Source organism: Symphodus melops (genome assembly GCF_947650265.1).
Source record: "Symphodus melops genome assembly, chromosome: 5".
Classification (NCBI taxonomy): domain Eukaryota; kingdom Metazoa; phylum Chordata; class Actinopteri; order Labriformes; family Labridae; genus Symphodus; species Symphodus melops.
Genome location: NC_136695.1, coordinates 836,781 through 851,795, shown reverse-complemented (window position 1 = coordinate 851,795; position 15,015 = coordinate 836,781). Strand labels below are relative to the sequence as shown.

Here is a 15,015-nt window from a genome sequence, read left to right as displayed (position 1 = left end):
AGACGAGTTACGAGGAGCGAGTTACGACGAGTGAGTTACGAGGAGTGAGTTACGAGGAGCGACGAGTGCGGAACGAGGAGCGAGTTACGAGGAGCGAGTTACGAGGAGCGAGTTACGAGGAGCGAGTTACGAGGAGCGAGTTACGAGGAGCGAGTTACGAGGAGCGAGTTACGAGGAGCGAGTTACAAGGAGCGAGTTACGAGGAGCGAGTTACGAGGAGCGAGTTACGAGGAGCGAGTTACGAGGAGCGACGAGTGCGGAACGAGGAGCGAGTTACGAGGAGCGAGTTACGACGAGTGAGTTACGACGAGCGAGTTACGAGGAGCGAGTTACGAGGAGCGAGTTACGAGGAGCGAGTTACGAGGAGCGAGTTACAAGGAGCGAGTTACGAGGAGCGAGTTACAAGGAGCCTTCTATGTTTTTACATGACTTAACTACTATTGGTTGGAAACTGTTTGTGATGTCATACATAACCATCAACTGACATCTGAACCATGTGGTCGAGGTCAATAAATGTCTAAAGGTTGTGTTGAATAATAAAACAGACCGTCTTCATGACCTCAGGCAATAAGACATTGGTGGGGTTGTTAAAGGGTTAAAGTCATTTTCAGTGCGCCACGGTTCACTTGTCATAGTGGGGTTTACCACTCAAGTCTGCAGGGGCCCAGCAGAGGGCACAAACTGGTTACAAACATTCAGCTGAATGAATAAAAGTGTGAAGAGATGAAATGAGAAAGAGACTTTGATCATTTAATCAGACAATAAATTCAACATGTTGGATTCACTTTGAGTCTTTGATCGTTGATCTGAACGTTTGCACTGCCAGAAGCTTCTGTGCTTTCATTGGTTAATAGATCTGTGTGATCTGTGAGTGGACGCTCACGCAGGTCGCCGTGTGGTCGACACTGAAGCTTCATCAGAGACGGTCAAACATCCTGAAGCTCTCTGCATGCAGGCTGTAACTGTTTAAACGTTCATAGTGTGTCAGTGAAAGGCTGCAGGTGAACAGCTGACTGGATGTGATGAAGGCAGGTGAACAGCTGACTGGATGTGATGAAGGCAGGTGAACAGCTGACTGGATGTGATGAAGGCAGGTGAACAGCTGACAGGATGTGATGAAGGCAGGTGATCAGCTGACTGGATGTGATGAAGGCAGGTGAACAGCTGACTGGATGTGATGAAGGCAGGTGAAGGTGAGCTCCTCTCTCTCTGCTGCTCGTCACACTGAAACATTGACCACAATCTGAAGTCACCAAAACAAACAGTAAATATGCCCATCCAGCTAGCTAGCTTACCAAGCTAGCATGCTGGACCCCCCTGGGCTCAGGTGTGTTTTTACCTCCTTGATGGTCGGCGATGGAAATTCCCTCGTTGAAATGGACGCTCCAAAGTGACGCAAGTTGAAATTGACGAGAAATCGCAACGACGGAAATTCGGAAATCGCAACGAAGTTGGAAATGAAATCACACTCATCCTTCACACTCACACGCTTGTGTGACTCACCTGGTCTGAAGCGGGGATCGAACCCGGGTGTCCACGTTGCCAGGCGGAGTCCATCACCGCTCGGCCGTCTTCAGCGCTGAAATCTGAGGAGAACCGGAGCGAGGAAGAAGATGAGAGCCAAACTGAACAAACTTTATTAACATCAATGAAGAGAAACAAAGATGGCCGACTTTATTAACATCACTGAAGATCATGAATCATCGACTGTCGGCCTCAGGGTTAGGGTTAGGAGACTTATATATTTAGGGTTAGGGTTAGATATTTCAGGAGACTTTTAGGACTCAGACCCCTGAAGGGTTAGACTCTTTAAGGAAGTCCTGAACCCACAAGACGAGTCCTGAATCCTCTCAGACCATCAGAAAGACTCACTGCAGGTTTAGCTCAGCGTGCTGGAGGAGGGTTAGAGATCTGAAGGTTGTGGGTTTGAATCCTGATTGGTCTGGTGTTGTTTAACATGATTACTGAGTTTTGTTAATGTGACACGTTCAGTCGACAACTTGAGATAAACTTTGAATGATGGTGAAACGTGTTTTTTGTTCTTCTGGATGTTTCAGACTAAACGTCAGAGGATCAGGTTTGTCAGCTTTTGGAGGCATCTATGTGAAGCTAAATGTCTCAGTCAACAACAGACAGTTGGCTGTTTGTGTCTCTGAGGCTCGAACAAAGAAGACAGTTGGCTGTAATTTGATCTCTTACACATGTATGTAGTTCATCTTCACAAACCTAAAAGAATTACTCTCACATGGTTGACACAATTAAAAGATTTATCAAGATGAATGAATCCATGAAAATACGTTTTATCACTTATGTAAAATAAATATCAAAACTGTTGAACTTCTGAATTGAACGCAGCTCGCAGCAAACAATCAGCAATGTGACGTTCCTCAGACGACTTATGAGCCTTGAACACAACACTCTGGATGACTGACCACATGATGGCGCCACAGGACCATTTATGAGTATACTGAGCAGACGACCAGTAACCATGTGACCAAGTTTCATTACTGTAGCACTTTTAGTGTTTGAGATATCAGCTTTCAAGACCTGCTCTGATTGATGTTTAATATTTATAAAGAAAAACTTTATTTAAGTGTTGAGAAAAGAAAAAGCCTTCACAACTCTGTGCGTTAGTGAGCAGCTTAAATGTTTCTTTCAGGAATTGAACCCGGTATCTTCGAGTCAGGTTGACTCTGCCTAAGCCTTTGAGCCACAGCAAAGACAAAGACTCAGCATGCACTTTCACTACATGAGGTAATGACATCACGCGGAGCTCGCTGCTTAAAACTTCAAATGATCAAAATTTGATCATAAAATCCTGAAAATAATCAAACATGAAGTTTGATCAAACATTTCATCAGTTCTGATTACAGTCAAACATTTACCATCGTCACCGTTTGACCCATCTTTACTAAACTGGGTTCTGGAGTATCTGATGGCTGTACCGTGTGTGCTGTGATCTGAGTGGATGCTCGATGACTTACAGGAGTTCATTGATTATGAGTGTTAGTGTGTGAATATGCAGACAGCAGGGAGGCAGCACTGAGGACACTGAGCTCGTGTCCTCCATCTTTGTTCCCCGTCATCACTGGGATCAGAACAAACAAAACTCCAGCCTGCAAAAGCTCACATTTAGTCTGAAACATCCAGAAGAACAAAAAAAAAAAAAAAAAAACGCGTTGTTCAAAACCAGTAAACTCAGCCTTGAGCTTTTTGACACCACGTTTAAAAACAATAGAATCTTTTATTTTGAAGTTCAACATTGTTAAAAACATTGTCAGCCTGATTTTGAAGCAGAAGAGAGAGAGAGGTGTCTGATGAGCGACAGGAAGGAGTTTGTCTGCAACGTTTAAAAACCACTCCTTCTTTTGGGGTTGCCATGGTAACAAACAGCTTTCGACATGGTGATTAACTACTCGTGTGTTGAACATGTTTCTGTAAGCAGATGATCAAACGCCGTTTTGTTGACAAACGATTTGTCCATACAGGTTTCAAAATAAAAGCACAGAGGAGATAAATATGACAGCATCTTTGGTGTGAGTCTACGGTGAGGAAACAGGAAATGACCACGGTCACCTGTAAGGCTAACGTTCACTTCCTGTCTGAAGTCTAACGAGGAAATCATCGAGGTCAACACGGCGGGAAATAAAGTCCATCCAACAGGAAGACGGTGACGCATCAGAGGACGAGCGAGTAAAGTCTGAGAGTTTCAGAATAAAGTGAAAATGTTTCAGAAGTTTCTACAAAATAAAATGAAGAGTTTCAAAATAAAGGTGATTCTGATTTTAATTAAACGGCGAGAACACAAACACTAAAATAATTTGATTTATTTTCACCTAATAAAAAAATGAATATTAAATGTTTTTTCATCTTCATTCTTAAAGTCTCAGATTTTTTTCCCAGAATGCATCACTGTGCTCGCCGTGGTCCACCTGATGCGTCAGTCCAAACCTTTCATAGGAAGTCTGAATGTGCTTCCTTTAAAGGGTCCATCAGAACCTGTTGTTTCCATGACGATGACATCCTGTTCGTCTCAAACCGTCTTCAGGGTCCCGGACCGCAGCTTGGGAACCCCTCTGCTCATCACATGTTCATCAGTCTTTGAGAAGGCACTGATCCCCCTGCAGGCTCCAGGGGGCGCTGTTTCATTCATCACATCCTCAGCCGCTGCAGTTCAAGGTCGGAGGTTTGATTCCCGAGTGTCCGTTTTCCCTCTGCGGCGTGCGGCGGAGCAAGGCACTGAAGATCAGAGACGTATTTACAGTTTGAGGTCCGAGAAGACGAGACGAAAGGTGGAGTCTCTGCAGAGTCCGAGTGTCCGAGTGCGTCACACTTAGAGCGGAGACGAGTCGACTTTCTGAGGAGCTCCGGGTCGCAGCGGAGGAGGAGGAGGAGGAGGAGGTCGCCTGCACAGACCACGAAGAGTTTTATCAGATCACACAAAAACTCATAAAAAGCTTCTGAAACTAAAATCCTGCCCCTCAGGATCTGGCTCTCTGATTGGTCTAACAGACTTACACTCAGGATCTGGCTCTCTGATTGGTCTAACAGTCTCACTCAGGATCTGGCTCTCTGATTGGTCTAACAGTCTCACTCAGGATCTGGCTCTCTGATTGGTCTAACAGACTCACTCAGGATCTGGCTCTCTGATTGGTCTAACAGTCTCACTCAGGATCTGGCTCTCTGATTGGTCTAACAGTCTCACTCAGGATCTGGCTCTCTGATTGGTCTAACAGACTTACACTCAGGATCTGGCTCTCTGATTGGTCTAACAGTCTTACACTCAGGATCTGGCTCTCTGATTGGTCTAACAGTCTCACTCAGGATCTGGCTCTCTGATTGGTCTAACAGTCTCACTCAGGATCTGGCTCTCTGATTGGTCTAACAGACTTACACTCAGGATCTGGCTCTCTGATTGGTCTAACAGTCTCACTCAGGATCTGGCTCTCTGATTGGTCTAACAGACTCACTCAGGATCTGGCTCTCTGATTGGTCTAACAGACTCACTCAGGATCTGGCTCTCTGATTGGTCTAACAGACTCACTCAGGATCTGGCTCTCTGATTGGTCTAACAGTCTTACACTCAGGATCTGGCTCTCTGATTGGTCTAACAGTCTCACTCAGGATCTGGCTCTCTGATTGGTCTAACAGACTCACTCAGGATCTGGCTCTCTGATTGGTCTAACAGACTCACTCAGGATCTGGCTCTCTGATTGGTCTAACAGTCTCACTCAGGATCTGGCTCTCTGATTGGTCTAACAGTCATACTTAGCTGTCTGATTGGTCGAGCACTCGTACCTGTTGATCCCAGCTGCAGGTGTAACGGCTCGGAGACGCTGTGGTTTGGTGGTGCAGATGTAGCCGGGATGAGATGGGAGGGGCGGCTGGGACAGCGGCCCCTGAGGGCGGGGCTTAATGGGCACCACGGGTTTGGGTGGCCCTGGGACCTGAGTGATGCATGATGGGAAATATAAGAGTGAATCATTTTAAGCCTGAACAACATGCTGCTTTTAACTTCGATTAAAAGTTTCATTAAAGAGGTTTCTGTTGTTTGAGTTCACTGTTTGAGAAACATTCCAACGGTCCAGTTTACATGGACCTGAGTGTCCCGGTTCTGATCGGGGTTTTAACTGTTTTTGTGTTTGTGTTTGTAAACATCAGTATCCCGGTTTCTGAGAAACCTGGTTCTGCTACCTGGAGAACTCTGATAGAACCGGGATCCTGCAGCATGTTTACACCTGACCCCGGGTTCTGACAGCTGATAACACCTGCACAGACTCAGCCATGTGACATACAACAAACATGACGGAGCCAATGAGAGCGTCTGATTGTGGAGAGAGGAATCACTTTGATGTTTCACTAATAAAACAGGAAATATCATTGAAGCTGGGCTTTAATATAGACGGGCAAAATAATGACGTCTTCTTCTTCTTCTGTGGACTAAAAAGACAATTTAAACTTTCACAGATCATTTCCTGTTTGTTTGGGACTGTTAGTTTATATTGGATTCATAAAGAGATAAACTGAAGTGTGTTTACATGTCTGTTATATTTCTAAATGTCTGTTGTGTTGTAAAAAATAAACATGATGTGCGCCTGCACAGATGAGATGCAGTAATCAGAAACCAGGATCCTATTATTGATCATTTATACAGGAATATCAATAACCAGGTTTCTCTGTGAGCATGTAAACGTCATATCCTGAATATGATCATAACCGGGATACTCAAGTCCATGTCAACACACTCATTACCATATTCCATGAGATTTCTTCTCATCTTAATTCAGAGAAAAAAAATCCATTCAAACTCCAAAGAGTTCATCTCATCTTCATCTCTCACAACCAAACCTTTATTGTGAAAGATATACAGGAAGTGGAGCTTTTCACAGTGAAGGAAAAAGCAGCAAAGTAAAATCATAGAATCGTTTTTTGTGTTACAGAAATTAAAATGTTTTTTGACCAGGTGAGAATTCAAAGCTTGTTTAGAGTTTAAAGGTCACATGACCTCAGCCTCAGAACAGGCTGTTTCTGTAGCTTTAAATATGTAAATGAGCTGTGTCTGACCACGCCCCCTCTCTGGAAGGGAGTGTCACCCACTTGGGGGAGGGGCTACTGCCCTTTGTGATGTCATGAAGGGAACATCTCCAAACAGCCTGTTTGAGCAGGCAGAAGACGGAGAGGACGGACTTGTCTCCTCATTGGACGGTTTGGAGACAGACGTGTTAGAGGAAGATGGAGGGGAGGAGTTTACAGAACATGTGACCGTTAAAGTCCAACAGTTTTGTTAAACCACAAAGATTTAAGATCAGAAATTGGCACATCTGAAGCTGATTCATGCTCCTGAACGCACCACGTCCGTTAGCTGTCACTCCTCACCAAACTGAATCCTCAATCACTCGTTGAACCCGATCAATTACCTTCATCTCTTCATTCAGCGTCAACAACATGCAGCTACATGCTAACATGCAGCTACATGCTAACACTACCCAGCATGCAGGTGTACCTGTCCAGGTGTGGCAGGGTCAGGGGGGAGTGGCTTGTCGGGCGGAGCTGGTCGACTCACCAGAAGCTGAAAGGTTAGCGAGGAGGAAGAGGAGAAGTCAGCAGAGAACAGGAAGCAGCGTGCAGCCAGGAAGTGTTCTTCTTCTACTGTTTTAAAGAGTTCAAATATCTGAAGCTCAACTTTTGATTCTTTTTAGTGCTGCATGCAGAAAGAAAACAGAAGAAGAAGACAACCGAAGACCGTCACGTCAACATTTACATCAAAGAAACTGAAATCAGTTTGTTTGATTAAATGATCGGATTTATTTACCTCATGCAGCGTTCTGTTGCAATGCTAACAGGTTAGCCTCTGTGTTAGCATAAAACACAGGGGAGGTTAGCTTGTATGGGAGCTAGCTGGGTGGGCTATCATTGCTGGCTATACTAGCACGTGCTAAGTGAGCTAGCTAGTATTCATGATGCTAAAAAAGATCAATCTGGATTTTTCTTTTTGTCCACAAATCTCAGAAAAACACGCCGATCGACCACGCTGGTGACGGCAGAGAATCCACGTCGCTGCATAATCCATCTGTCCCTTCGGGTTCGCGGGGCGTCATTGGACGAAAGTGGATACCATGCCCTCGACTGTTCGCCAGTCAGTCACAGAGCTGCATGAAATGTGACTGAATATATGAATATAAGCTGTGAGGAGAGTGAAGTCAGACTGGGTTTGTTGTTCTCAGCTCTGTGTTCACGCAGATGGGCGGAGCTACATCTCAGACGGGTTTTTAACCTGGCGCCTTGTGTGGACACGCCCTTAAACCCTGAGTCTGATTATTTGACCCGTGTATGTTTTTGATGTAAAGCACTTTGTGGTTTTAAAGGGTTCTGTTGACACCGAGGACTTTGGACGTCTGACGATGAGATTGGTGAACAAGAAGGAAAGCTCGTGTGAGCAGCAGGGGGCGCTGTGCGTGTAGTGCAGACAGACAGGTGAGTGTACCTGGTTGGGAGGGTCGGGGGGCAGAGGCTTGGTGGGGGGGGCAGGTCGCTGTTTAACAGATGGAAGCAGCAGAGAGTTCAGTCAGCGAGCAGCAGGTCACATGATCAGGATCAAGCTGGTGTCATTATTCCTGTTCTCTGATTGGCTCACAGCTCTGACGCTCCTCGCACCAGCTGACGGCGTGTCTCACTGTGGTCAGCGCTCCTTTCTTATGGCGGTCATTTTTAGTTGCCGTGGTAACGAAAACATTTAAAGCCCCTAAAAAAAACCTGCACACAGGAAGTAACAGTCGGGCTCGAGACGCCCCGCGTGTCCTCGTGTTCTTTGACCTAGCTGAAAGACGATGTTAGAAAGTGGCGCTGCCAGCTAACGTGGGTGGCCACGCCCCCATAGCCCTGAGAGAGACGCCACGCAGCCCTGAGAGAGACGCCACGCAGCCCTGAGAGAGACGCCACGCAGCCCTGAGAGAGACGCCACGCAGCCCTGAGAGACGCCACGCAGCCCTGAGAGAGACGCAGCCCTGAGAGAGACGCCACGCAGCCCTGAGAGAGACGCCACGCAGCCCTGAGAGAGACGCCATGTAGCCCTGAGAGACGCCATGTAGCCCTGAGAGAGACGCCATGTAGCCCTGAGAGACGCCATGTAGCCCTGAGAGACGCCATGTAGCCCTGAGAGACGCCATGTAGCCCTGAGAGACGCCACGCAGCCCTGAGAGACGCCATGTAGCCCTGAGAGACGCCATGTAGCCCTGAGAGACGCCACGCAGCCCTGAGAGAGACGCAGCCCTGAGAGAGACGCCATGCAGCCCTGAGAGAGACGCCATGCAGCCCTGAGAGAGACGCCACGCAGCCCTGAGAGAGACGCAGCCCTGAGAGAGACGCAGCCCTGAGAGAGACGCCATGTAGCCCTGAGAGAGACGCAGCCCTGAGAGAGACGCAGCCCTGAGAGAGACGCAGCCCTGAGAGAGACGCCATGTAGCCCTGAGAGAGACGCCATGCAGCCCTGAGAGAGACGCCATGCAGCCCTGAGAGAGACGCCACGCAGCCCTGAGAGAGACGCCATGTAGCCCTGAGAGAGACGCCATGCAGCCCTGAGAGAGACGCCATGTAGCCCTGAGAGAGACGCCATGCAGCCCTGAGAGAGACGCCACGCAGCCCTGAGAGAGACGCAGCCCTGAGAGAGACGCAGCCCTGAGAGAGACGCCATGCAGCCCTGAGAGAGACGCCACGCAGCCCTGAGAGAGACGCAGCCCTGAGAGAGACGCAGCCCTGAGAGAGACGCCATGTAGCCCTGAGAGAGACGCCACGCAGCCCTGAGAGACGCCACGCAGCCCTGAGAGAGACGCCACGCAGCCCTGAGAGAGACGCCACGCCGCCCTGAGAGAGACGCCACGCAGCCCTGAGAGAGACGCCACGCAGCCCTGAGAGAGACGCCACGCAGCCCTGAGAGAGACGCCATGTAGCCCTGAGAGAGAGACGCCACGCCGCCCTGAGAGACGCCACGCAGCCCTGAGAGAGACGCCACGCAGCCCTGAGAGAGACGCCACGCCGCCCTGAGAGAGACGCCACGCAGCCCTGAGAGAGACGCCATGTAGCCCTGAGAGAGACGCCACGCAGCCCTGAGAGAGAGACGCCACGCCGCCCTGAGAGAGACGCCACGCAGCCCTGAGAGAGACGCCACGCAGCCCTGAGAGAGACGCAGCCCTGAGAGAGACGCCATGTAGCCCTGAGAGAGACGCCACGCAGCCCTGAGAGAGACGCCACGCAGCCCTGAGAGAGACGCAGCCCTGAGAGAGACGCCATGCAGCCCTGAGAGAGACGCAGCCCTGAGAGAGACGCAGCCCTGAGAGAGACGCCATGTAGCCCTGAGAGAGACGCCATGCAGCCCTGAGAGAGACGCAGCCCTGAGAGACGCCATGTAGCCCTGAGAGAGACGCAGCCCTGAGAGAGACGCAGCCCTGAGAGAGACGCCATGCAGCCCTGAGAGAGACGCAGCCCTGAGAGAGACGCCATGCAGCCCTGAGAGAGACGCAGCCCTGAGAGAGACGCCACGCAGCCCTGAGAGAGACGCAGCCCTGAGAGACGCCACGCAGCCCTGAGAGAGACGCCACGCTGCCCTGAGAGAGACGCCACGCAGCCCTGAGAGACGCCACGCCGCCCTGAGAGAGACGCAGCCCTGAGAGAGACGCCACGCAGCCCTGAGAGAGACGCCACGCAGCCCTGAGAGAGACGCCACGCAGCCCTGAGAGAGACGCCACGCAGCCCTGAGAGAGACGCCACGCAGCCCTGAGAGAGACGCCACACAGCCCTGAGAGAGACGCCACACAGCCCTGAGAGAGACGCCACGCCGCCCTGAGAGAGACGCAGCCCTGAGAGACGCCACGCAGCCCTGAGAGAGACGCCATGTAGCCCTGAGAGAGACGCCACACAGAACTCAACTGGCAACGTGAACGACATGACGCACAGCTGGACGACCACGACACACACACACACACGCACACACACACACACACACACACACACACACACAGGACTAACACGCCGTCTGTCAGCAGCAGCAGAGACACTAACAGACACCTAGAGCTGAGGTCAGCTGAGGTTACCTGCGGCGGGGGTTTTAAGGCGGGGTCAGGGGGGAGTGGCTTAGAGGGAGGAGCAGGTCTGTCATGATCCTGATAGGAGAGAGAACAGGAAGCAGAGTGACACATGCACGGGAGAGCGGGTCAGAGGTCAAAACAGGCAGGTGTGTTAATGTGAGCGAGAAAAAAATATATATATAAATATATATCGAAATACATCTGCAGCTTCCTGCTACTGAGCCTTTCACAATAAAACAGAGTCTTCAGTAAATCAGTTTTATTTACCAGCTCAGAAAACTCAAAAGTGGTGAAGGTAACCCAGAACAGACGCTTCCTGTTTGAGAAGTTACACAGCCTCATTTAAATTCTTCATCGACCAAGAAAGGCCTCTCTCCAACAATCTGGGTGAATCGCTGATCCTGATTGGCTGCCAGGTGTCCATTATTTCCTGAGTTTGGTCGCCTTTCGTGTTGGTCTGCATGAAATTGTTTCTTGTCCTGGTCAGCAGCTCTAAACATACAGAACCATCCACCACATCCTATTAACCAATCAGCTCTCTGCTTCAGGCTGACCACAGTAAACATGGCCGTCCATCGAGCCCTCTGCTTCAGGCTGACCACAGTAAACATGGCCGACCATCGAGCTCTCTGCTTCAGGCCGACCACAGTAAACATGGCCTAACATCGAGCTCTCTGCTTCAGGCTGACCACAGTAAACATGGCCGTCCATCGAGCTCTCTGCTTCAGGCTGACCACAGTAAACATGGCCGTCCATCGAGCCCTCTGCTTCAGGCTGACCACAGTAAACATGGCCGTCCATCGAGCTCTCTGCTTCAGGCTGACCACAGTAAACATGGCCGAACATCGAGCTCTCTGCTTCAGGCCGACCACAGTAAACATGGCCTAACATCGAGCTCTCTGCTTCAGGCTGACCACAGTAAACATGGCCGTCCATCGAGCCCTCTGCTTCAGGCTGACCACAGTAAACATGGCCGTCCATCGAGCCCTCTGCTTCAGGCCGACCACAGTAAACATGGCCGTCCATCGAGCTCTCTGCTTCAGGCTGACCACAGTAAACATGGCCGAACATCGAGCTCTCTGCTTCAGGCCGACCACAGTAAACATGGCCTAACATCGAGCTCTCTGCTTCAGGCTGACCACAGTAAACATGGCCGTCCATCGAGCCCTCTGCTTCAGGCTGACCACAGTAAACATGGCCGTCCATCGAGCTCTCTGCTTCAGGCCGACCACAGTAAACATGGCCGTCCATCGAGCTCTCTGCTTCAGGCCGACCACAGTAAACATGGCCGTCCATCGAGCTCTCTGCTTCAGGCTGACCACAGTAAACATGGCCGTCCATCGAGCTCTCTGCTTCAGGCCGACCACAGTAAACATGGCCGTCCATCGAGCTCTCTGCTTCAGGCTGACCACAGTAAACATGGAGACTACACTAACTCGTGTTGTAGTTAATAAGCTGGTCTCTCAACGTAATTGACGAGATCTTTTCTAGAAGATCCACTGGACCGGGGGAGTCCACCTGCCCTGCTGGGTACGTGATGGATCCATGGGACACATGGAGAGTCATGTGACTGGGAGTGCTATCATTAGAAGATGTTGAGGATGTGGACATATTCAGCCTCATGTTCACCGGTCTAATGCTGATTGGCCTCGGCATAGCTCCGGTGTACAGGAAGATTGGGAAGACGGCAGCTGTGGCGGGAGCACCGAGGCTGCCGGTCATGATGATCGAGATGGGCAAAGCTGTTGGAGCACAGACTGTGGCGCTGGCAGAGCTCTGTGGCGCTGGCAGAGCTCTGTGGCGCTGGCAGAGCTCTGTGGCGCCGGCAGAGCTCTGTGGCGCCGGCAGAGCTCTGTGGCGCCGGCAGAGCTCTGTGGCGCTGGGTAAAGCTCACAGCGATGCGAGGCGAGACGAATCTGCTGAGAGACGGACTTGAAAAACTTTAGAGGGGACAGACAAACCCGTGTCCCCTCGTCCTAAACGAGCTTGTTGGATTTAATTCGGACCCACAGACAAAATTTCTCCTCCACAGATGAACAGGGACGAAGGCACGCTCCTCACACACACACACACACACACACACACACACACACACACACACACACACACACACACTCAGGTGTTACCATGGAAACAGTGTGTGAGCTTTGTGACGCCCCACCAGTCCTTCACTGAACAGACTTCATCTCCCAGAGTTCCACACTAACACAGAGCGTGCTTGGCGAGTGGCGCCCTCTGGTGGTTATTTACTGAAACGACAGCTGGATGAACCTGTGATGAAAAAAAAAAGGCGTGTTCTCCCTCTGACCTCAGGTGGAGGTGAGGTTGCCATGGTTACCTCTGTGCAGGGCGAGGTCAGCGGGATGTCGGTCTGCGGCTTCAGGTGGTACCTCAGGGGTCGGACCTGCTCCCCGTTCCTGCCGTCCACTCGCTCCATCGCCGGCGTCCTGAACACACGGGGGGGGGGGGTGTTTTAAAAATCTGATGACGATTCTGAAAACGCTTTGACCTCTGGTTCACTATATGGTGATGCGTTCAAGGACCCTCTGACGTGTAGGAATGAATACTTGTGTTTTATCTCCTACATTAAAACTCTTTTATAAGATAAATCTTTATAATCGTCTCAGAAAGTTTCCAAACTTCATAAAACACCATCACGTGTGTCCAGTTTGAACGCCGCTATGTGTTGTAGTCCAGACCACATTGACCTGAGACCCGGGGCTGCGAGACAGTCTAGACCCAGACCAAAATAAATGTCCTGTTTCCAGCTTCAACATTAAATGAGAAGGATGAGTAAGAATAAAGGCTGAGGAGTCCCAACATTAAAAACATGAGAATAAAGTGATGAGCAGATTCATGTGTGTGGAAACAACATGTTCAACTCTACAACACAGGAAACAACAACACTGACTCTCTGACTCTACTGGGGCTCACTACAGACCGGGTCCCTGCAGGACCAGCGGGACCAGCAGTACCTGCAGACGTGGGCGGGGACAAACTCCTGACCCAACATCTCAAAGTCAGTCACACTGCATCATGGGTAAAAAGAAAGACAGGTCAGAATCAGACACGGGAGGTGTGTGGGCCGAGCTAACAAGCCTCTGCATGTTTCTAATAAGTACTCATTTTAAACACTAGGGGGCAGCGCTCTGTGATTAGAGTTTAGACTGCAGTACTCATTTTAAACACTAGGGGGCAGCTCTCTGTGATGATTAGAGTTTAGACTGCAGTACTCATTTTAAACACTAGGGGGGCAGCTCTCTGTGATTAGAGTTTAGATTGCAGTACTCATGTTAAACACTAGGGGGCAGCTCTCTGTGATGATTAGAGTTTAGACTGCAGTACTCATTTTAAACACTAGGGGGCAGCTCTCTGTGATGCATACAGTTTAGACTGCAGTACTCATTTTAAACACTAGGGTGCCCCCTAGTGTTTAAAATGAGTACTGCAGTCTAAACTGTATGCATCACAGAGAGCTGCCCCCTAGTGTTTAACATGAGTACTGCAGCTCTCTGTGATGATTAGAGTTTAGACTGCAGTACTCATTTTAAACACTAGGGGGCAGCTCTCTGTGATGATTAGTTTAGACTGCAGTACTCATTTTAAACACTAGGGGGCAGCTCTCTGTGATTAGAGTTTAGACAGCAGTACTCATGTTAAACACTAGGGGGCAGCTCTCTGTGATTAGAGTTTAGACTGCAGTACTCATGTTAAACACTAGGGGGCAGCTCTCTGTGATGATTAGAGTTTAGACTGCAGTACTCATTTTAAACACTAGGGGGCAGCTCTCTGTGATTAGAGTTTAGACTGCAGTACTCATTTTAAACACTAGGGGGCAGCTCTCTGTGATTAGAGTTTAGACTGCAGTACTCATTTTAAACACTAGGGGGCAGCTCTCTGTGATTAGAGTTTAGACTGCAGTACTCATTTTAAACACTAGGGGGCAGCTCTCTGTGATTAGAGTTTAGACTACAGTACTCATTTTAAACACTAGGGGGCAGCTCTCTGTGATGATTACAGTTTAGACTACAGTACTCATTTTAAACACTAGAGGGCAGCTCTCTGTGATGATTAGAGTTTAGACTGCAGTACACATTTTAAACACTAGGGGCAGCTCTCTGTGATGATTAGAGTTTAGACTACAGTACTCATTTTAAACACTAGAGGGCAGCTCTCTGTGATGATTAGAGTTTAGACTGCAGTATTCATGTTAAACACTAGGGGGCAGCTCTCTGTGATGATTAGAGTTTAGACTGCAGTACTCATTTTAAACACTAGGGGACAGCTCTCTGTGATGATTAGAGTTTAGACTGCAGTACTCATGTTAAACACTAGGGGGCAGCTCTCTGTGATGATTAGAGTTTAGACTGCAGTACTCATGTTAAACACTAGGGGGCAGCTCTCTGTGATGATTAGAGTTTAGACTGCAGTACTC

The 15,015-nt window shown here is 49.4% G+C and overlaps 1 protein-coding gene across 12 annotated transcripts in view; it reads right to left on the bottom strand.

The window, feature by feature from the left end:
* Nucleotides 1–3,224: 3,224 nt before the first annotated feature.
* The window catches only part of adam15 (ADAM metallopeptidase domain 15), a 34,959-nt gene continuing 23,168 nt past the window's right edge, over nucleotides 3,225–15,015 (bottom strand). The window contains exons 20-26 of one of the 12 annotated variants that reach the window (XM_079343821.1): nucleotides 13,556–13,609; nucleotides 12,919–13,027; nucleotides 10,587–10,655; nucleotides 7,985–8,032; nucleotides 7,004–7,069; nucleotides 5,299–5,447; nucleotides 3,225–4,406 (exon numbers count right to left, since the gene is read on the bottom strand). In XM_079343821.1, coding sequence (XP_079199947.1) covers nucleotides 4,334–4,406; nucleotides 5,299–5,447; nucleotides 7,004–7,069; nucleotides 7,985–8,032; nucleotides 10,587–10,655; nucleotides 12,919–13,027; nucleotides 13,556–13,609 — 568 coding nt within the window. In that variant the 3' untranslated portion in view covers nucleotides 3,225–4,333. Of the gene's footprint in view, nucleotides 4,407–5,298; nucleotides 5,448–7,003; nucleotides 7,070–7,131; nucleotides 7,150–7,984; nucleotides 8,033–10,586; nucleotides 10,656–12,918; nucleotides 13,028–13,555; nucleotides 13,610–15,015 lie in introns of those variants that run through there. The other 11 variants (XM_079343825.1, XM_079343827.1, XM_079343826.1 and 8 more) reach the window with 11 other exon arrangements.